A 23,281-nucleotide genomic window follows, 5' to 3' on the forward strand; every position below is an offset into this window, starting at 1 on the left:
TCGGTGGTTTGTCTTTTCATTCTCTCGATATAATGGTGTTTTTTATAGAAGTAAGTTGAGTCTAAAGGAGAGCAGAGTATGATTCTGGAGACCAAGGTACAGCCCTAGTCCTATCATCAAGTAGCTGTGGCTTTGGGTAAGTCACTTAACCTATAGATTTCAGTGTAGTGTTCTGGTCAGCAAAATGAAGGGGTTAAGATGGATCAGTGGTTTCCAATGTGTTTGGTGAAGCCACAGATCTTCTAAAGGGGCCCCTGAGGGGCCACCATGAGGGAAGAGAGGAAAAGGAAATGCCCCTGGTACATAACACCTCTCCTTCAGACAGAACAACTGTACTACATTGTATTTTATCTGTTTTTATTTCATGATAGGTTGATTTGCAGAGGATCCTATGACTAATAAAATTTAGAAAGCTACCGGATTCAATGACTCTCAAAGATCTCTTTCAGTTCTGAAAATCTGTGACTCATGAACATTAATTACCATCCACCTTTTGAGGCTGTATTAATGTGTGAACAGATAGGAAAGAAAGTGATAGAGGAACTAGTGGAATAGCTAATATTATGTGCTTCTCTGATGGTGACACATCATTCACTCTCTATTTCATGGATTTGAAGTATATAATTCTTGTTCCAATGTGGCCTATGTATTAGGTTGAACCATAGGAACCTACACTTAACATATTACGTTGAACCATATGAAATGGCCTTCAAAAACTGTAATTTCATGTACTTCAACCAATATAAATGCAGTATGCATAGGGAACCCTTGAGTTCAGAGACTTCTTAAAGCATCTAGATCGTATATGTATAACTGAATTAATTAAAAATGTGTCGCAGCCAGACGCGGTGGCTCACGCCTGTAATCCCAGCACTTTGGCAGGCTGAGGCGAGTGGATCACTTGAGGCCAGGAGTTCGAGACCAGCCTGGCCAACATGGCGAAGCCCCGTCTCTACTAAAAATACAAAAATTACCCGCGCACGGTGGTGCACCCTGTAGTACCAGCTGCTCAGGAGGCTTAAGCAGGAGAATGGCTTGAACCTGGGAGGCAGAGGTTGCAGTGAGCCGAGATCATACCCCTGCACTCCAGCCTAGGTGATGGAGTAAGACTCTGTCTCAAAAAAATAAAATAAATAAAAATGTGCTGATTTCATGGGTGGTTAACAGTCCACTTTGGAAACAAATGAGATTCCAGAATTCTACACATCAGCCCACCACCTCCTTTGGGATTGATGTACATGTAGAATCAATAGCAAGAGTTTATTGAATATAATCAAAATCAATTTGGCTTTTACAATTGCTACATTCTTTTTGGCAAATGTCAGTAGCTGCCAATAGTTAAAGGCATGTGAGGTCTAGGCTCCCCACAATTTGACTACCAGGTTACAACTAAGTCTTAGACCGAATTTTGCTATACACGGACATTTATCAACAAGATGGCACAGTTCTGCCATATAACTTATTATATAAACTCTATGAAATCCTATTTCTTTCCTTATTTAGGATCTCCCACAATATCTTAGATAAAAAGTTCATCTAAGGCATATGTGACAGCATTCTAGCAATGGTATTCAGCTAACCCATCTAGTTAGATTAAAGCAATCAAGAATTCTTCATATCAGCAGGTAAACATGAGGCCTTTCAGGAATCAAGTCTTGGCCACCATTCCTAAGGGTACAAACTGCAGAGGCTTTAGATTTTTATACTGTGTTCAGGCACACCCTTGACTGCTGCTGTCATTTCTGGAGCAAATTCACATAAAAACATTTCTTTCACCAGTGAAAAGTCATTTGTGAAATTCATGTTAGTGCTTACTAACAATAGCACTAAACTCCTCAATGAAACTCCATTTCTTAAATCCATCATGCTCTATTGTGGGCTGGAGAGAAAGATAGCCAAATGCGTTTGTAGTAGCTACCTTAGAAATGTGGCTGTTTCGTTAAATGTAACATGTGCCCTACTAGGACAGTTATCCACTCCTAGAGTCTAGATTACAACTATTACATAGAATACCTATCCTACAGTCTATGCTGATGAGTTGTAAAGCAATCATTGCAATATAAAATTATGCATTATAAGCTATATTTCATCTTGTGAGTTTTATCTACCTGTCTTTATTTTCTATTAAATGGTGATTATTAGTCACAGCTATTACCATAGTCTTCTATATGAGATAGAATGTAATCAGTATAGATAGGGTCCATAAACTAGAAAGGAAATCATATGGTTGTAACAACCGCAAACATCAAGACTACTGATATTGCTGCTGGTACAACTGAGGCACCAGTAAGAGTAGAACTAGCTATCTTTGGAGTTCTCCTGTTTTGGTGATTCCATCTGATTGTGTGCTTAGTCATGCCAAATTACACTAATAATTCCATATTTGTTTGTTTCTTGGGAGCAAGGCATTGCTCTTGGTTCAGAAATATGTATTAGAATACCATACCTTTAAATCAGTTTGCATAATTGCTATTAATTTGATTGGTGTAATCTGCCATTTCATGATGAATTCTTTTTGATAAGAAGTAGTTATAAAGTTTAAAACCCCTTTAAAGAAAACTTTGCCTTTTGCCTTCTTCTGTGGGAGAATATATTGCGCCATTTCTCTCTATGTCCTTTTTCCTTACAAAGCATAAAATCATTAGATGAGAGACATCTGAATGTATGCTCTGAAATTTGGCTTTTAAGAATACCATATTGAGATAGTTAGTGTCACTCTGGTGGGAACCATGTTTGTTTTATTTTTAAAGAATACTGACTTTATAGACACACTTTACCTCTTTTGTCATCTCTCATAGAAATCCATTTCTGGCATATTATCCACACTTTTTCCAGGAAACCTACCTGTTATCTGGTATTTCATTGTATGCCTCTGGTACTACAGATTTGTTTAAGTTTTAGGTAATGATCGTAACTACTGTATGGTCCTTAGGGGGCAGATTTTAGGTATTAAATATATTAATAATCATTATTTTTTTCTCAGTCTCTTAGACTTCCCACTCCCACTAGCTCAATCCTGCAACTTCCAATTATTTTTTAAATATATGAGCTTTTTAATGGGTTTCAGTTCCCTCATTCCTGTGTAAACATATACTATATGCTATACTAAACTCTAAGTTTGCAAAAACTGGTTGGGCACATGAGTACCACCCTACAATAAATTCTGAATTATTATAAACTTATCAGCTATGAAAAGTTAACTTTTAATTTTCAGAAATAGTTTAACAATGGTGAAATAAATTGGGACATTGTACATATTTCCACCTTCCTAAGTAAAAATAGGAGGATGATTTAAATAGTGTCTTTTTAGTTTGCTTAATTTTGTTTTTTAGTAAGTGAAATGTCACTTCAGAGTATGAGACTTTGATTTCCTAGGAAAAGTTGTTTCCATCAGTCTGTGATAAGAAGTACCTATTTAACACCTACTTCAGCAGAAAAAAAGTTTGAAGGCATTATATGCAGACACAACTGAATAATAGTATCAAAATGACTTACAAGCGAGAAAACAAAGAATTATGAGTTTGACACTTCATAAGATGTTTAAAAAATAAAGCTAAGCACAGGATTGGGTGGAATGGGTGCTTTTTTGATTTTCTCTGTTTGTTTGTTTATTATTGGTTTGGGGTATGGTGATTGCTTGGCTGGCAAATTGTGTATTAATATCCCAAAAGGATTTGGATCCAATACACTACTCCCACTTTCTGAAATTCTTTCCAATTATAGAACTCTTTATGGTTACAACTGAAAGTACTTAAGAAATCATATCCAACACCTTTGCTTCATCAATTAGGAAACACATTCAGATAAATTAAGCAACAAATGTAGGATCAGGTAGCCAGTTTACTGCCAGAGCTGCAACACTAATCCATATATCCCGACTACAAATTCAGGGCCTTTTTACCATACCACACTTTTTCCTTATCCTATAGTTTCACTTGCCTCAATGCAGGGTTGGTGAAAATGGTTAATAGATATTGGCTCTCTTAGACTTCAACAACATATCTCAAAAGGCAGCTTTCATGTGACAAACAGAAGGCTCGAATAAGCAGAGAGCTTTGCATGTTCTACAGTCTTGTATGAGAAATTTACAATTAAGCTGGATTACTAGAGATTTATTCAGAAAAGAAATCGGCTTCCTTGTTAATTTGTGGACTCTGTAGATTCAGTCTGTGGTACACCAACATTTATACAATACTGGGAACAAATTTTCAATTTGAGCAAATATATTTTGCAGATTGAGGATGCTTACCTTTTTAAACATGATTTAAAAGATTTTTAAAAACCATATTTTTATAGAAATAGCTCTAAATTAGATTATATAATTTACTGCCTTCTTGAACATCATCCTGAACATCATATAGCCCTTTATTGGTACCTCACATTCACCATTGTAAACATAATCATTGATGTCTATAGCCTTGAGAGCTGTCAGTGTGATGGAGTTTAGATCCTACTCTAAATAACCCCCAAAGAGCCTTCTGACTCTCTTTTCCCTTGCCTTCAGATTAATTAGCTTTCACTTCTGTTGGCTTTCAGTATGTTGATCTAGTTCAGCCCACCCTGCCCCTTTTGCTTTCTAGTTTTCATGTGCAATGAGGCTTTGAAGTCTCAGGAGCCAGGCTCCTGCACATGGATAGAGGAAACTGACCTTTGGTTAGTGTAAGAAGTTGAGGTTCCCCTGTAGATAAAGCATCAAGTGAGTTGTAATGTATGACCTTGGTCATCTCTTGTGTCTAAGTTCATGAGAATGGGTTTATATGAGCAACTTTTGCATTTCTGCATAAACGAGGTATTACTGTCATTCGTATCTGTAGTGATTATGTAAAACATTGAATAGCCACCCAAACTATCAACCTAAAATTCAATAAAGCATATTTTGTTATAGTTACTTGTGATTATCTAAACATACATATCTGTCATGTATGTAACTTTTCTTTCATAATCTATCCTTTCTAAGAGCTTATTTGTGGTCTGTTGTTAAAATTCCAGTGATGATAAGCTATCAACATATATTTGACCAAAGTTGAAGTTAATAAAAGCAAGCATATACATTATGGCAAAGCGTATTTCCTCACAAGTTTGTTATAAGTATCAAGTCCTTATAATAAGGACCATTTCTGGACCATTTCTTGAGAAGAAGTTCTGAAATTTTAAAATCTCATGATATCCCCAAAATATTTATGAATCATAAAAGTATATTGTAGCAACTATACAGCATTGGTTAATTGAAAGGACTTATAAGATTCTATGTGGTATATTCTCATAAGGCTTTAATAATGGCTCAAGGTATGGTACAGCAGGAGAGAGATCACTCACAAGGCCATTTTTAGTTGCACAGGACACATTTGTCTTCTAATTGTGAACCACCAAGATATGTGCAAGATAACCTTGGTATTGGGAGCTAAGGCTCATGTGTACAGAAGATCTTTGATATCCCACTGGTCATGTAGCTGAAACTAGACTATGTAATCAATTAGTCAGGTGCAAACAGCCTATATGTTTTCCAAAAACAGTTCAGGACAAGCTACTACGGTGTGCCTCCAAGCGAATTTGAGACATTAAATAGCACTTCATAAAGCTACTACATTTCATCCCAGACTTGACCAAGGAGACCAAACTCCCAGGCATTCCTGAAGTTAAGGAGACAGACTCACGGCAAGTTAATCCTATTTATTCTATATTTCCTAAGTGTATTTTTATTATCAGCTTGATAAATATCATTTTTTTTTATTTCACGGAATAACTGCCACAATGGTAATGACAGTGAGTCACACTACTACTTATTGTAAATCTGTTTTTTTGTCAAGCCCTGAGCAAAGCACTCATTTATAACTTATAACTTGAGATTGGTGTTATTTTTTCAGTTTTATAGATGAATAAGTGACGCTTAGGTTTTTGTTTTCTTCACATGGCTATTTGTTCTGACAACCCTTTTTCTTTCTAACTAGTGCACACTAACAAGCTTGGGATATCAATAAGATTAAATTGATTACTCAAAACAACCACAAGGCTCCCCCCATCAATGCCATAATGTCTTTATTCCTTTTCTGACTAACCTTGTTCCCACAAGAAATCCAATAACTCCAGGGTTGCACAATAGGTCTAGAGGAGAGGCCCTGACTCTTGAATTGAAGAAGAGCTATGGAATGCTAGGTTCATTTGTAGAAAGTCCTCATTCTCTGTTCTTGATGTTCTTGCTACTGTTTGCTACTGTTTCTGGTGTATAGTCTTATATCAAAAATAGGGCACCTATGGCCAGGTGCTGTGGTTCATGCCTGTAATCCCAGCACTTTGGGAGGCCAAGGTGGGAAGATGGCTTGAGCCCAGAGTTTGAGACCAGCCTGGGCAACATGGAAAAACCCCGTCTATGCAAAAAAAAAAAAAAAAAAAAGAAAGAAAAAGAAAAAAGAGAAGTCAAGTGTGGTGGCACACACCTGTAGTCCCAGCTACTCAGGAGACTAAGGTGGAAGGGTCGCTTTAGCGCAGGAGGCAGAGGTTGCAGTGAGCCAAGATCGCATCACTGCACTCTAGCCTGGGCTACAGAGCGAAACTCTGTCTCAAAAGTGAATAAATAAGTAAGTAAATAAATAAATAAATAAATAAACTAAGGCATCCAAACCACAAACTCACACACCCACCAGAAATATGCCTGCCTTCTGACCTTGAAGAACATCCGTCATGTTCAGTCTTACAATAGAGCTCTTTGTGTATCTCTTTTATTATATCTTTGTTACTACCTCTTGCACTGAAGAACCTTGAGGGCAGAGGTCATCTGCTACTCATCTTTGTGACTTGTTGCATCCACTTATTTTATTTATTTTTATTATTTTCTTTTGAAGAGAAAGCATGGATGAGAGCTTATTTATTTTGAAATTATGAAAAAGTGGTTACATTTTTTTGAATAATATACTTATTTTGTGTGTGTGTATGTGTAAATATGCCTTAGGTTTGAAATATTCAATTTAATAAGAGTATTTCCTAACCGAATCTGAAGAAAAAAGGTTTAGGTTTTTCTTTATTTCCTTTAATGGGAAAACTGCATGTTTTAAATAACACCTTAGTATTGTGTTCTCAAGGCACATTTACATTCTGTATACTTGTCACATCATATAATCCTTGATTAAGGCATGCACATGATTCCTGATAGCTGTAATTTAACTCACACAATTTAAGGAGAAAGAGGCAATTAAGGAAGTGATCACTCAATTTAAGGAAGTGATCGACTTTAGTTTCAAACATCATGGCTTTAGTTAAACATCCTAACGCAAGCCCTTGCAGCCTGGAAATTGCCCCATGTTTTTAGAGGAGATAATCTGATTTCATCCTATAGATCAAAGCTGCCACCTTCTCCCTTATTTTGTTTTCGCATTTTAAAAAATTCTAATTTTAGGGGCACATGTTCTCAGGATCTCCTGAGGGCTGTGTCATGGGCAAAAAAGAAAATAATCTAGTTCTGGTATCATCATTTAGGGTCCATTAGGTTTCCAAATACTTTGATGAGCACTGGCAAATTCTCTGCCACTACTTCCTGTTCCCTAATAAATGGCAGACATAACTAATCTATAATAGTATCTTTCCTACAGGTCAGATTCTTACTTTAAGTGATATCTTCTAATGGACTGGATTTGGCAAGTGAGATAAAATCTACTTGCCAGCTGAATCCATGTAGAGTTCTTAGTATTATATTACCTTGCCGCCCAGTACAAGAAATACATAGAATATGATCATGGAATGCTTGGTAATTTGATTAGACTTGGATTAGAAGCTTTGTGTCCTGCTGTATTACCTTCCAGTTGCTTATTCTTCTAAATTAGACTGCTTTCTGGTTACTGGAGTCAGTGGCTTGCTTTGACTCACCTTTTTGAGTTGGATAGCATATAAGAAAGTAATTGTCTCTTAGAAGCATTTAGCTTTTTTCTCTTAAAAGTTCAAAATACATTAATGTTGATTGATTTATCTTCAGAAAAACTGATTTGAAACCCAGGGATATCTTAGACCACATTAACATATATATTGTCTTTAAAACAAGGAAGCCAATAATCCTGACCAGTTTTGCACTTGTCAGACCAAACACAAAGTATTGCGCTCAGCATAGGTCACTGTATTTTGAGAGGAAGATGATGCAGACTCAAATCCATTTTCTATGGCAAACAGATGAAGAAGCAAGACATGTTTATTCTGGAAAGGAGAAGTCCCACGGGAAACCATTTACTGTCTTTCTTCATGTATTAGTTGGCCTGTTATATGGAGGAGACTTATGCGTTAATTCAGAGGGTATAAATAAGACTAATGGCTAGGAAGTTGTTAAATCAGTAAAATATCTCTTGAAAAAGGGTACTATAGTCAAATATCACAAATGCATGTATCATGTTCCTTTTCAGATTTACAAATACATGCATGCATAATGATGTTTCAGTCAACAACAGACTGCATATACAATGATGGTCCCATAAGATTAGGAGCTGAAAAGTTTCTATTGCCTAGTGACATCATAGCATCACAGTGTTAACACATTGCTCACATATTTGTGGCAATACTGGAGTAAACAAACCTACTGCACTGCTAGTCATATAACAGTATAGTACATACAATTATATATATTGTATGTATATATATTTATTGTCATTTTGGAGTAAACTCCTTCTACTTATGAAAAAAATTAACTATAAAATAGCCTCAAGCGAGTTCTTCTGGAGGTAATACAGAAGAAAGCATTGTTATAATAGCAGATGACAGCTCCATGCATGTTATTGTCCCTGAAGACCTTCAAGTGGGATAAGATGTGGATGTGGAAGACAGTGATATTGATGATCCTGACCCTGTGGAGGCCTAGGCTAATGTGTGTGCTTGTATCTTAATTTTTAACAAAAAAGTTAAATTTTAACAAAAAAAGTTAAATTTTTAATTAATTAATTTTAATTTTTAACAAAAATTAACTTTTTTTAACAAAAAAGTTTCAAAAGTAAAAAATACAATAAAATTTTTAAATAGGAAAAAGGCTTATAGAATAAGGATATATATAAAGAAAATATTTTTGTACAGCTGTACAATGTGTTTGTATTTTAAGCTGTGTTATTACTAAAGAGTCAAAAAGTTAAAAAATTAAAAAGTATGAAGTAAAAACATTATAGTAAGCCAAGGTTAATTTATTACTGAAGAAGGAGAAACATTTTCCTTCTTTTTATTTTCATTTAATTTTATTTTTTATTTTTTAATTTAATTTAATTTTAATTTTTTTGAGATGAGGTCTCACTGTGTTGCCCAGGCTGGTCTCGAACTCCTGGGCTCAAGCAATCCTCCCACCTCAGCCTCCCAAAGTGCTGGGATTACAGGCATGAGTTACTGCTCCCAGCCAAAATTTTTTTTTAAGAAATATATTTTTATACATTTAATGTAGCCTAAGTCGACAGTGTTGATAAAGTCTACAGTAGTCTACGGTAATGTCCTAGGCCTTCACATTCACTCACCACTCACTCAGGCCAACTTTCAATCCTGTAAGCTCCATTTATGATAAGTGCCCTGCAAACTCCTTTTATGGTAGGTGCCCTATACAGTACCATTTTTTATCTTTTATATCATATTATTCCTGTATCTTTTCAATGTTTAGATATACAAATACTTACCATTGTTATAATTGCCTATAGTATTCAGTATAGTAACAAACTGAACAGATTTATAGCCTAGGACCAATAGGCTATATCATATAGCCTAGGTGACTAGTAGGCTATGCCATCTAGGTTTGTGAAAATACACTCCATCCTGTTTGCACAATGATGAAATAGCCTAACAACGTATTTCTCAGAATGGATCCACATTGTTAAGTGATGCATGACTGTTTATACTAAATATATATTAAGGGCCCTAAAAAGTCATTCAGTGAAAGATCTCTTTAAATTTGTTAACCCTAGCATTCCATAAATACTTCACTCAGAATGTTTCCAAGGAACTCTCATTAGGGTAGTGATTCTCAAACTGTGGTAATGGGAGCAGCAGCAGCAGCAGCATTTCCTGGAAACTGGTTAGAAATGTAATTTTATAGCCCTACCTCAGATCTATGGCATCAGAAACTCTGGGGTGGGGCCCAGCAGTCTGTGTGATAATCAGTCCTTCAGGGATTCTGATGCGGCTAAAAGGCAAGAAGTGTTAGAAAATTTTACTGTTATTCTCCAACTTAACAGTAACCTTTTGCTTTCCTTCATTACACTTAACCACAATTTGTATTTTTTAAAGTTTGTTCTAATGATATTCTATGAATCTGTGAATTCATATTCCATAATCATAATCTATTCTCTGAATTTCCTTCCTTCTGTACCTCATAAAGGGTCATAAAGGGAACCCTTTATGAGGTACAGAAGGAAATACTCATTGAAGGCCTATCATGGTTTTCACCCTGGTATAAGTGTCATCTAGCTGGTATCAATTTGGATACTTTAAAGAATCCTAAATAATGAGTCCATATATTCTATAAAGTAAAATACTCATTTCTATAACAAAGCAAAACTTTAATCCATTGCTGGCTGTCATTGTCATTTTTAAAAGAGCACATAAAAAGTTTTTCATTTCCTTCAAAATGTTTTTCAGAAAATGTAGACTTTTTTAGCATCTTGAAAGATCTGTAATGTGCCTTTTCTTATGTCAGAATTCTATAAATTAGGAAATGTTCTAATCTCTTGCATTAACAGAGATGAAATTCTGGTGGCATTATATTTGTCTCTCCAAACAGGCAACATTCTTTTAGAAAAATGTAATTGAAATTGAACTTAAAATGTATTTGTATTTAAAAATAAAACATCTTATTTTTTATTTTTTATATTTTATTATTATTAAAATAAAAGCATCTTTTTTACATGGTTTCATAAATGTATTTTGAATGTTTATATGAAATGCCTCTGTAAATCATGCAGAAGAATTTTCTTTTTCTAAAGGACAGTGAAATGAGGTTGAATGTGTTAAAGCATCACACTATATTTAACTCAAGTACATTTAGAACAAAATTATTATTAGGATTTCCATAGAATGAATCATGGCCAAATTTAACTTCTCACAATTTTTTTTAACCTATTCTTTTCATACAAGTTAGAGCTCTCTGGGTTTATATTACTAGGTCAACTGAAGTGTTATTTATTTTTAGGTAGAGGGACAAAGACTGATAATCTAGAGACTGGATTTGATTTGGCTGCTGCTGTCTGTCAGCAGAATGCCTTGGGGTATCTACTTACAGTAATGAGTATAAGTAGTGCTATCATTATTAGTATATTTAAACACCCATGGTTTGCAGGAATGTGCTGAAGTCTGAATATAACATAGTTAATTATGTCACTGTCCCTGCCCAGGGCAACTGCTATTGAAAGGACATACTCACATCATGAGGAAGATAGCAGATACAGTGGTTTGGAGCTAAGTGTTACTTCATTGCTGACTCACGGAAAGAGGTTTAGGATGTTGGCTATGTTTTCTAAAGGGCATCTAGCAGTTTTCATCTGGTATATCAACTTGCCACATAGGTTTTTTATACTTATATTTCTTTTTAGTTTTCCTCACGGGAGAAAAAGCCAATTCCGTATTAAAACGCTACCCAAGAGCTAATGGGTTTTTTGAAGAAATAAGACAGGGCAACATTGAGCGTGAGTGCAAAGAAGAATTCTGTACATTTGAAGAAGCAAGAGAAGCTTTTGAAAATAATGAAAAAACTGTAAGTATGTTGGCAATTAAAAAGTTGCACAGATTTGCCTACCTTTTTGATGTATATTTGAAATCTGCATCCCTGAATTATGTACATTGCTAGCAATTAAAAATTCCTTTGTTAGGAACTCGGAAAATGGCATCTAACTAGTAATATTCTGTGGGTTGGAGAGCTAGGTTCACTTCCCCTTGTGCTGGACTGTCTTTGAGAGCCCCGTTCCTATAGGACTCTGCTGAGCGAGGATTTATCATCTTGGCGAGTAGGAAGGATTTGATTTGCACAAAGCTTTGTTCTAGAAGGTTATAGATAATATCACTTTGCCTAATTACAGAGAAAGTGTGGAGGAAGCTAATGGATGGTGATAGTGTTTTAAAAGGTTTTACTTCTCGTACAAAAGAAAAGACATCCAGACATACCTTCCCACTCCGCGAGAATACTCCTCTTTACTTCTCTTTACTCTAGACTACATGCTCTTCAAGGAGAGCAGGAATGGGACAGCACAAGGCAGGGGTGAAAAGTCTATAGAACTGCTCCACAGCTGGAAATTGTTACCAGAGGTAGCCATTGTATAAAGATTCAGTCCTGGGCAGCAGGAAAATAACCCTAGATGCTAAACAAGTGGTGTCACTTATGCTAAAAAGATACTAAATATACCTTAAGAGCAGCAGATGCAAAAGTTTTAAAGAAAGGGGTAAGAGGAAGAAGCCACATCTTAGTCAAATCACAGGGTTAGAAATAGGGAAAAGAATATATCATCCATAATACCATCATGCAATCACAAAGCACGGTTGACCTTTTATTTTCTTTCCAGCTTTTTCCCTTTGCATCCGCTTAGTCATTGTTGGTTTTATTTTATTTTATTCATTTTACTTTTTAAAAATAGTATATGTTCATTGTAGAGAAATTTAAAAATGTAGTAACATAAAATCACTTGAGTTTTTAGCACCACCAGTTTTATAATTTTGGTATATCTCATTCTGGCCTATTTTTACTACATAGATACTTCATAAATAAGAAAAATAGGATTGTAGTAGAAATAGTGTTTTGCACCATAAAGTTTTTAATAAAAACTGGCTGAAGTTACTATAAACCATAAACAAAACGTGGTTTTTGATATTGTGTTTTATCAAATAATAGAAATTATAGATATTCTACTATGGTTTTCACAAGGCTAATGGCTTTTTACCCTACTTTATCATTCTCCTTTAAAGAAATCGTAAGAACTTGTTTGGGATTTGTTGTTCTAAAAGTACTTTATACAAGTGAATAATATTCTTTTATAAAAAAATTTATTGAGTTATGTTTGACATATAAAAAGCTGTACTTATTTAATGTATACGTTTCTATGAGTTTGAGGATAGGTATACACCTATGAAACAACCATCACCATCAAGGCCACAAACATATCCATCACCTCCCAAAGTTTCCTCTCACCCCTTTATTATTGTTGTAGTTGTGTTCTGTGAGTATGGTAAGAGGACTTAACATATGATCTACCTTCTTAGCAAAATTTAAGTATATAATACAACATTGTTAGCTGTAGATACCATGCTGTATAGCAGATCTCCAGAATTCATTTATCTTGCATAACTGAAAGTTTATACTGTTTGCTACTTCTCATTTCTTTCTCCCCAAGCCCCTGGCAACCACCATTCTCCTCTTTGCTTCTATTAGTTCACCTTTTTTAGATTCCATATATAAGTGAGATCCTGTGGTATTTGTCTTTCTATGCCTGGCTTATTTCACTTAATATAATGTCCTCCAGGTCTATTAATGTTGTCACAAATTACAGGATTTCCTTCTTTTATAAGGCTGAATAATATTTCATTGTGTGTTGTATTAGTCTGTTTTCATGCTGCTGATAAAAGACATACCCAAGACTGGAAAAAAAGGATTAATTGGACTTACAGTTCCACATGGCTGGGGAGGCCTCAGAATCATGGCAGGAGGTAAAAGGCACTTCTTACATGGTGGTGGCAAGAGAAAATGAGGAAGAAGCAAAAGCGGAAACCCTCGATAAACCCATCACATCTCATGATACTTATTCACTATCATGAGAACAGCACGGGAAAGACTGGCCCCCATGATTCAATTACCTCCCCCTGGGTCTCTACCACAACATGTGGGAATTCTGGGAGATACAATTCAAGTTGAGATTTGGGTGGGGACACAGCCAAACCATATCATTTTGCCCCTGCCCCTCCAAATCTCACGTCCTCATATTTCAAAATGAATCATGCCTTCCCAACAGTCCCCCAGAGTCTTAACTCATTTTGGCATTAACGCAAAAGTCCACAGTCCAAAGTCTAATCTGAGACAAGGCATGTCCCTTCCGCCTATGAGTGTATAAAATCAAAAGCAAGATAGTTATTTCCTAGATACAATGGGGGTACAGGTGTTGGGTTAATACAGACCTTCCAAATGGGAGAAATTGGCCAAAACAAAGGGTATACAGGCCCTTTGCAAATCCAAAATCCATCAGGGCAGTCAAATCTTAAAACTCCAAAATTATGTCCTTTGACTCCATGCCTCATGTCCAGGTCACACTGATGCAAGAGGTGGGTTCCCATGGTCTTGAGCAACTCTGCCCCTGTGGCTTTGCAGGGTACAGCCTCGCTCCTGGTTGCTTTCACAGGCTGGCATTGAGTGCCTATGGCTTCTCTAGGCACACGGTGCAAGCTTTCAGTGGATCTACCATTCTGGGATCTGGAGGATGGTGGCCCTCTTCTCACAGCTCCACTATATAGTACCCCAGTAGGGACTCTGTGTGGGGGCTCTGACCCCACATTTCTCTTCTGCACTGCGATAGCAGAGGTTCTCCATGAGAGCCCTGTCCCTGCAGCAAACTTCTTCCTGGACATCTGGGTGTTTCCACACATCCTCTGAAATCTAGGCAGGGATTCCCAAACCTCAGTTCTTGACTTCTGTGCACCTGCAGGCTCAACACCACATGGAAGCTGCCAAAGTTTGGGGCTGGCACCCTCTGAAACCATGGGCCAAGCTGTACCTTAGCCCCTTTTAGCAATGGCTGGAGTGGCTGGGATGCAGGGCACCAAGTCCCTAGGCTGCACACAGCATGGGGACCCTGGGCCTGGCCCAGGAAACCATTTTTTCCTTCTGGACTTCCAAATCTGTGATAGGGGTGGGTAGGGGCTGCCTTGAAAACCCATGACGTGCCCTGGAGACATTTTCCTCATTGTCTTGGGGATTAACATTCGGCTCCTTGTTATGCAAATTTCTGAAGCCAGCTTGAGTTTTTTCCTCAGAAAATGGGTTTTTCTTTTTTACTACATCATCAGGCTGCAAATTTTCCAAACTTTTATGCTCTGTTTTCCGTTTAAAATGGAATACTTTTAACAGAACCCAAGTCACCTCTTGGATGCTTTGCTGCCTAGAAATTTCTCCCGCCAGATACCCTAAATCATCTTTCTCAAGTTCAAAGTTCCACAAATCTCTAGGGCGGGGCAAAATGCCACCAGTCTCTTTGCTAAAACATAGCAAGAGTCACCTTTGCTCCAGTTCCCAACAAGTTCCTCCTCTCCATCTGAGACCACCTCAGCCTGGACCTTATTGTTCATATCACTATGAGCATTTTTGTCAAAGCCATTCAGCAAGTCTCTAGGAAGTTCCAAACTTTCCCACATTTTTCTGTCTTCTTCTGAGCCCTCCAAACTGTCCCAACCTCTGCCTGTTACCCAGTTCCAAAGTCATTTCCACATTTTCAGGTATCTTTTCAGCAGTGCCCCACTCTACTGGTACCAATTTATTGTATTAGTCGTTTTTACACTGCTGACATACCTGAGACTGGGAAGAAAAAGAGATTTAATTGGACTTACAGTTCCTCATGGCTGGCAAGGCCTTAGAATCAGGCAGGAGGCGAAAGGCACTTTTTACATGGTGGCAGCAAGACAAAATGAGGAAGAAACAAAAGTGGAAACCCCTGATAAACCCATCAGATTTCATGAGATTTATTCACTATCATAAGAATAGCACAGGAAAGACTGGCCCCCATGATTCAATTACCTCCCCCAGGCCCCTCCCACAGCACGTGGGAATTCTGGGAGATACAATTCAAGATTTGGGTGGGGAAACCGCCAAACTATATCATGTGTATATACCACATTTTCTTTATACAGTGATCTGTCAGTGGACATTTGGTTACTTTTAGTTAGGAGTAATATTTAGAAACTGAGATCTGGGAACTAGAATATGCTCATTGCTACCAGAATGTTGTTACTTCTGGATCTTTCAGCAATAGAGCTAGGAAAAAAAAAATCACACATATGTATACATGCATACAAATTCTATATATGTCTATATGTAGAAATGTAAACATATAAACATATAGACATGTATACATGTAGACATATATGTGAAATAACTAATTCATTATGCTGATCTCCAATTCCAATCCAATCCCTCAGGGCTCTTCCAGCCATTCTACTTTTGTAGAGATGTAAAAATTCCTTATAGATGTTCTTCCACAATGAGAATTCCAGCACCCAAAAACATCAATATATTAATAACTCATTTGCTTAGTTGTATAATACACAATGGTTTTGGAATTGTAATATCTATACTGTAATGTGGAGAGGGAAAACTTATATTCATTCATGCATGCATGCATGCATTTTTTTAACATCTTATTTGGAAATAATTATAGATTCACAAAAAATTGCAAAGATAATACATTGAGGTCCCATGCAGCCTTTACTCAGTTTCCCCCAATGGTTACATCTTACATAACTGTAAGATCAAAACTAGGAAACTGACATTGGTACAATCTGTATGTATAGTTCTGTGTCATTTTATCACTTGTATAGATTTGTGTAACCATCACTGCAATCAAGTAGCAGATATATTCCATTACCACAAAGTTTTCCCTCATACTACCCTTTAATAGTCACACCTACTATCTTCCACAACCACCCCTAACCCTTAGCAATCACTAATCTGTTTCCATCTCTATAATTCTGCCATTGCAAGAATGTTATATAAATGGAATAATATAATGTGGAACCTTTTGATATTGGCTTTTTAGAGTCAGCATAATGCTCTTGAGATTAATCCAAGTTACATATATCAATAGTTCATTCATTTTTGTTTATGAGTAATATTCCATGGTATTGATACACCATGGTTTGTTGAACCATTTGCTTATTGAGAGACGTGTGTTCTTTCTAGTTCGTGGCTTTTACAAATAAAGCTGTTATGAACATTGCATAGGTTTTTGTATTGACATAAATTTTCATTTCTGTGGGATGAGTCACTGGGAGTACAATTCTTGGGTTGCATGGTATATGTGTAGTTTTTTAAGACACTGACAAACTAATTTGTCATTGTATAAATTACCATCTTATAGTCTCACCAACAGTGTTTGAGAGATCCAGTTTCTTTACATACTCATGAGCACTTGGTATTGTTACTGTGTTTTATTTTAGCCATTCTGCTAGGTGTGTAGTGATAACTTCTTGTGATTTTAATTTGCACTTCCTTAATGGCTCATGATATTGAACATCTTTTTATGTGCCTATTTTCTATTTATGTTTCTTCTTTGGTGAAATCTCTCTTCATGTCATTAGCTTACTTTCTGATGGGATGTTTTATTTTATTTTACTATTGAGCTTTGAGAGTTCTTTATTATCCTAGGTTTGGATCTGTTTTCAGATATATGGTTTCTAGGCTATTTGAATTTTATGTATTAATTGTATATTCTACTACTCTCGTATTGATTAAGTTTTATCATTGATTCTCAGGGTGAACAATGTTTTTTTGTTGTTGTTGTTTGTTTTTGGAGACAGATTCTCGCTCTGTTGCCCAGGCTGGAGTGAAGTGGTGCAATCTCGGCTCATGGCAACCTTTGCCTCCCAGGTTCAAGTGATTCTTGTGCCTCAGCCTCCTAAGTAGCTGGGACTACAGGTGCATGCCACCATGTCCGGCTTTATATACATATACATGTATATGTATATGTATATATATATATATATACACATATACATATACATGTATATGTGTATATATATATATATATACATATACATATATATGTGTGTGTGTGTGTATATATATATATATACATATATATATATATATTTAGTAGAGATGGGATCTCACCATGTTGCCCAGGCTGGTCTCGAAATCCTGAACTCAGGCAATCCACCCACCTCAGCCTCCGAAAGTGCTAGGATTATAGGCATGAGCCACCACACCTGGCCATCATGGTGAACAATGTTTTTTTTTTTTTTTGAGATGGAGTCTCGCTCTGTCGCCCAGGCTGGAGTGCAGTGGCGCAATCTCAGCTCACTGCAAGCTCCGCCTCCCGGGTTCACGCCATTCTCCTGCCTCAGCCTCCCAAGTAGCTGGGACTACAGACGCCCGCCACCACGCCCGGGCTAATTTTTTGTATTTTTAGTAGAGACGGGCTTTCACCCTGTTAGCCAGGATGGTCTCGATCTGACCTTGTGATCCGCCCGCCTCGGCCTCCCAAAGTGCTGGGATTACAGGCGTGAGCCACTGCACCCGGACCGTGAACAATGTTTTTAATGCCTACATTTCTGGCCTTTTATCCATCTCAGTGCTTCTATATATCATTTCCCACCCACAGAGACAGGATGCTGCATGTCAGCAATCTTTGAAGCAAGTAGAAGAAATTCCTTCAACTGTGAGAGAATTGCTTGAGAAATTTTCTGTAATTCCGGCATCACCTTTTACTTCCTATAGAATCATTCTCATCTTATTAGCCTACATGCCTCCAGAAAGAAAGAGAAAAAAGAAAACTCTCTTAATACATCCCCATCCAACAACCACTTCATTTCTTGAAACTCTGCTCTGCCTACACTTGCTCCCCTGGTGATCTTTCCTCTTCTCATACTTCAAATGCTAATAACTTCCAAATTTATATTTGTAGTTCCTGGAGCGCTAAACTGAACTACAGACTTGTATGGCTAACTGCCTACTCAACATGTTATCTTAGAATCAAATATGGTTCTCAAAGTAAACAAATTTGCACCCCTTCCCCCAAATATCTACACTTACTACATCCTCTCTGATCTCAATAAGTAGTAACACCATCCATCATGTTTGCTGATCTCCAGGCTTTTTGCCATCTCTGACTCCTCTCTTTTTCATATCCCACACCCCATCTGCAATAATTGGTTCTAATATGAAAATATACTCGGAATCTAGCCACCTTTCTACTTGTTATCACTTTACATCCAAGCCACCACAACCCTCTCATCTGTATGATTTTTTGGCCCCTGCCCCATAGTTGATTCTCAAAACAGCAGGTTAGAGTGATCCTTTAAAGTCTCTTACTTGCAAGGGCTCCCCATCTCCCTCAGTAAAGGCCAAAGTGCTCAGAATCACCCACCAGGTACTACACAATCAGTCCTCATCTATCTCCACCCCACAGCTTCACTCCATATATAGTTATTTCTTTACCACATCTCCTATGACACCCCACCCCTTATTCACTTTGCTGTGGCTTTCTTGTACATCCTCACATACACAGACAGCACGTGACCTGCCTCATGACTTTGGCACTTGCTCTCTCCTCTTCTAGATGGATATGTCTGAGTTCCTTCACCACTCCCAAGTCTTCACTCAAGTTCATTTTCTCAGTGAGAAAGCACTCTACCTTAAATTGCAACCGCTTGTCCCTTCTGTGACTTTCTTTTTTTCAAGCACTGACATCATTTGACAACTATTTGTTTTTTTTTTAATTGTTACCTCCCCCGCCCCATCAGGACTGTTAGCTCCGTGAGAGCAACATTTCTCATCTGTTTTGTTCATAGCTATGGTCCCTAGCATATAAAGCAGTGCTGGCACATAATAGAAGCCAAATAAGTATTTGATGGATGAATGAAGGAATGGATTGGCAAATCACAAAGTAAATTTAGTTTATGAGAGGAACCGATTTAAACCCAAGTTGGCTGATAGATAATAGACTTTAAAATGGTTTTTATTATGTTGTTGTTATATTTCCTTCTTTGTGCTTTAAAGTTTGTCATCTGAGTTTGTTCATGCCATTAAAACAATCCCATTTAGGATAAGGTGTGCCAGCCTTTGATCTAGCAAATGTAAGTGAAGTGGCATTCTCATTTTTTATCTGTTTCAGAACAATGTTTGTTATCTGTTAATCAGGATCTAGCATTGCCAGCAAAGTTTCATCTTAATCTTGGCAGTGAAAAAAATGATTGGATTTGAGATTTGCTTTCTACTTTTAGACTATCTTTACTATCTTTTTGTTTACTAAAATTTATCGCTCAGAATACTTTTACTCATACGTGTTTTCATCATTTCCAAACATGAAGTATGTGAATTTAGAAGTCTGCTTTCAGTAGAATGTTTATTGTTGGAATTATTTACCTAATTTGGAACACAAGTCTAATTATACAATGGGAGAAAACATATTGTACTTCACGGTCCTCATTTTCATCATGTAGAAAATGGGTCAGATTTATTCAGACATTATCTGCTGAATGCCTACTATGTAACAGACACAGTATATACAACAATGAATAGGCTGCTCCTCCCTCATGGCATTTGAGTTCTGATAGAAACAGCAGACATATGCACAAAGGCTTATATGAGCATGCTGTAAACCTTAAATATACACAATTTTTATTTGTCAGTTATACCTCAATAAAGTTGAGTTGTCATGCCAAAATCCTCTGCTTTGAGAATCAGATGGACCTTGATCTGGTGTCTGAGCTCTGCCATCTACTGACTGTATTGATTTGCGCAAACATTTCATCTTTTAGGCCTCAATTTTTGTATCTTTTAAAAGGAGGATATTGTACCTACAGTATGAGGTTTGAGGCTGTGCACTTAGCATAGTTTTTGGAACAGAGGAAACTTTCAATAAATATAATTTTTTCTAGTTTTTAGGTGCTGAATTCTTGCCACTTTATTTAGGAATCATTATTTCACCACTATCACTTTTTCTCTCTTCTCTCTATGAGACTATGAGGGTTCTCTACATTTTGGAGCTGTTAATCTTGCACTGACATTGAGAAAATAGTAGTAATTCTTTAAAACAATGATTATAGAACTTTTAATCGTATATAATTTCTAGTTTATTTTGCTTGACTTTCCACAGTGGTTGTCTTCAAAGTTAAGCGTGCATAGGAACAGTCTGGGTGCTTAGCAAACCTGCATAGTCCCACCTAGTGCCCAGATCTGGGTTTCTAATTCCATTCTATAGTGAAATAAAACAGGACTTTCTGGGGACATGGCTCATTATTGCGCTGGAGTGTGGAGAATACAAGATGAGCTGGAGAACATTGTGGTACCAGAAAGTAAGGAAGTGCGATAATCCAAAGAATGGGAGCATGTTAAAGGGACACAGGAGGTAACCTAAAGAAGCTCTCAGTGGCCAAAGCTGAACAATTTTAGCCACAAAATAAATGATGTAGTATTGGATTATAGCCCAAAACACAAAATAAATACACATGATTATATAATGATATAAATGCATGAATGAATGAAAAGGTGAAAAGAGAAAAATCCACACTATAGAATTCCAAATTATGTATGTAAATACTCCACCCCAGATGGTGGAGCTTAATTTTCTTCTTCCCTTGAGTGTGGCTTGAACTTAAAGACTAGCTTTCAAAGAACAGAGTATGGGAAGGATCAGCGGGTGGGGGGAGGTGGGGTAACTTTACAATGGAGAAACCTGTCAAACTACTTTGACCTGGTAATCAAAGTTACTAAGTCACACATATGATATACTGAGAAGAGACATCATTTATTTCCATCACCGCAAACTCATAACCCCAGTCTAACCATGAGAAACTTACAGAGAAATCCAAAAACCAAAAGACATTCTCCAAAATGTCTGACTACTATCAAAACAGTCAAGGTCATGAAAAAAAAATTAGAAAAGACTAGGAAACTGTCACAGACCAGAGGAAACTAGAGACATGATTAGACGAAATGTCAATTAGATTCTGGAAAAAAAGGACATTAATGGGAAAACTAATATAATCTAAAAAAAGTGTTATATTTAGTTAATAGTAATGGACTAGGATTAATTCATTAATTATAACAAATTTACCATCCTAATGTAAGAAGCTCACATTAAGGGAAACTGGGTGAGGAGTACAGGAGAATGCTATGTATTATCTTTGCAATTTTTCTGTAAATTTAAAATTATTTCAAAATAAGAAAGTTCATTTTTAAAATGCACAGTCCAGGGGTCACAAGTCTCCTTGGGACCAGGGAACTTGCCTTATTTGGTAACACTTTATTAGATTCTAAAGAAAGCAGTTTAGCTAAAACCACTTAGAATACTCAGAGCTCTGCAGTGGGTGGTATTTCTAGGGATATGGATGACTCTTTTGTCTGGGTGCATCATCCCAAGTCTTTATCCCATTCTTGTGCACTCCATGTGCCATTCTGCCGCCAAGTTGCTGCTATATTTTAGAAACTGAGTTATTGATATCCAAGGATCTGAGATCTGAGTTCAGCAATCCCTTTCTAGATAATATCTCTCATTCCAAAGTGTCACCATTTAAATTTGTTTATGTAGAAATTATTGGGGAAGAAAGAGATATGCAGTCCCCCTTCACACTAGGATATGTTACAAAAACTACATTTGGAGATTGTGGAATTCAGAGCCCATGGCAGGAGGTGGCATGTAGACACTTGTGAGTTGGGATTAGTGATTACAAGAAATACTGTGTCTGAGGTATCTAAAAATTGATCACTAGGTCCTGGAGATTACTCATGGCACTTGCAGGCAGAAAGTCCGATTCTTTGGCACTGTTAGGGAAACTCTTATTTCACTTAGCCTCTCATGATCTGCTGATGGCACTAGAGCCAGATTCAGAATATTTTCCCCACCCCTAGTGACTAAAGAGTTGTTAGGGATGAGAGAATTCAGGAAAGAAGGGAGGTGGAAGTCCAGTCTGGGCAAGAAATATAGGAGGCAAACATGGGGCATTGCTGTGGCCTTCTTCTAGCCATACCTTATTCATTTCCATTGAGACCTTCTCCTGCCTTCCCTAGACGCATCCCAGACCCTCCTTGGGGAACCAAATATGAAGTTTCCCTTTAGGCACATGGGTGGTTTCCTGGAACTCCCAAAGGCTTCCTCGCTACTTCTTTTGGAACCTCTTGAAAATAAGTTAAATAGGGCCAAAATATGTCATTTTGTGCAACTGGTATTCTGAGCTACCTTCTGTAAAGATGAGGAAGGTCTGACTGTTGCAGGTCAGTAACATGTTGTTCCTTATATGATTCATTTAAAGTATGTTTTTATTGATTATATCATTGATATTGTTTTTAAGTTAGTGGTGAACTTTAGTCTCTGGCAGTTGGGCCCATTTGTAGATTATAAATTATTTGTAGTGTCAATTATTCATGTCAGGTTATGGTAGTAACTGAATTAGGAGAGTTTCAGCCTGTATGATATTAATAAAGTAGTAGACTTCTTCAGTCAGGGCGGGGGGGGGGTGCTCTCCTGCCCATGCCAGCAGTATGTTAACCTTGACCTATAAAGTTACCTCAGCAAGTTTCCTCTCCCAGTACCAGTGCCAACCTTTTTCAGAACTATCCTCAGAGACTGGGTACCAGTGAGGCTGACAGATCTAT

At 37.1% G+C, this 23,281-nt stretch overlaps 1 protein-coding gene across 3 annotated transcripts in view; it reads left to right on the top strand.

The window, feature by feature from the left end:
- Positions 1–23,281, top strand: part of PRRG1 (proline rich and Gla domain 1) — a 108,119-nt gene that overhangs the window by 65,013 nt on the left and 19,825 nt on the right. For all 3 annotated transcript variants that reach the window (XM_016943694.3, XM_016943695.3, XM_016943696.4), the window contains exon 3: positions 11,532–11,692. In XM_016943694.3, the coding sequence (XP_016799183.1) occupies positions 11,532–11,692 (161 nt within the window). The remainder of the gene's footprint in view (positions 1–11,531; positions 11,693–23,281) is intronic.

The sequence above is a fragment of the Pan troglodytes genome, chromosome X, assembly GCF_028858775.2.
Source record: "Pan troglodytes isolate AG18354 chromosome X, NHGRI_mPanTro3-v2.0_pri, whole genome shotgun sequence".
Taxonomy (NCBI): Eukaryota; Metazoa; Chordata; class Mammalia; order Primates; family Hominidae; genus Pan; species Pan troglodytes.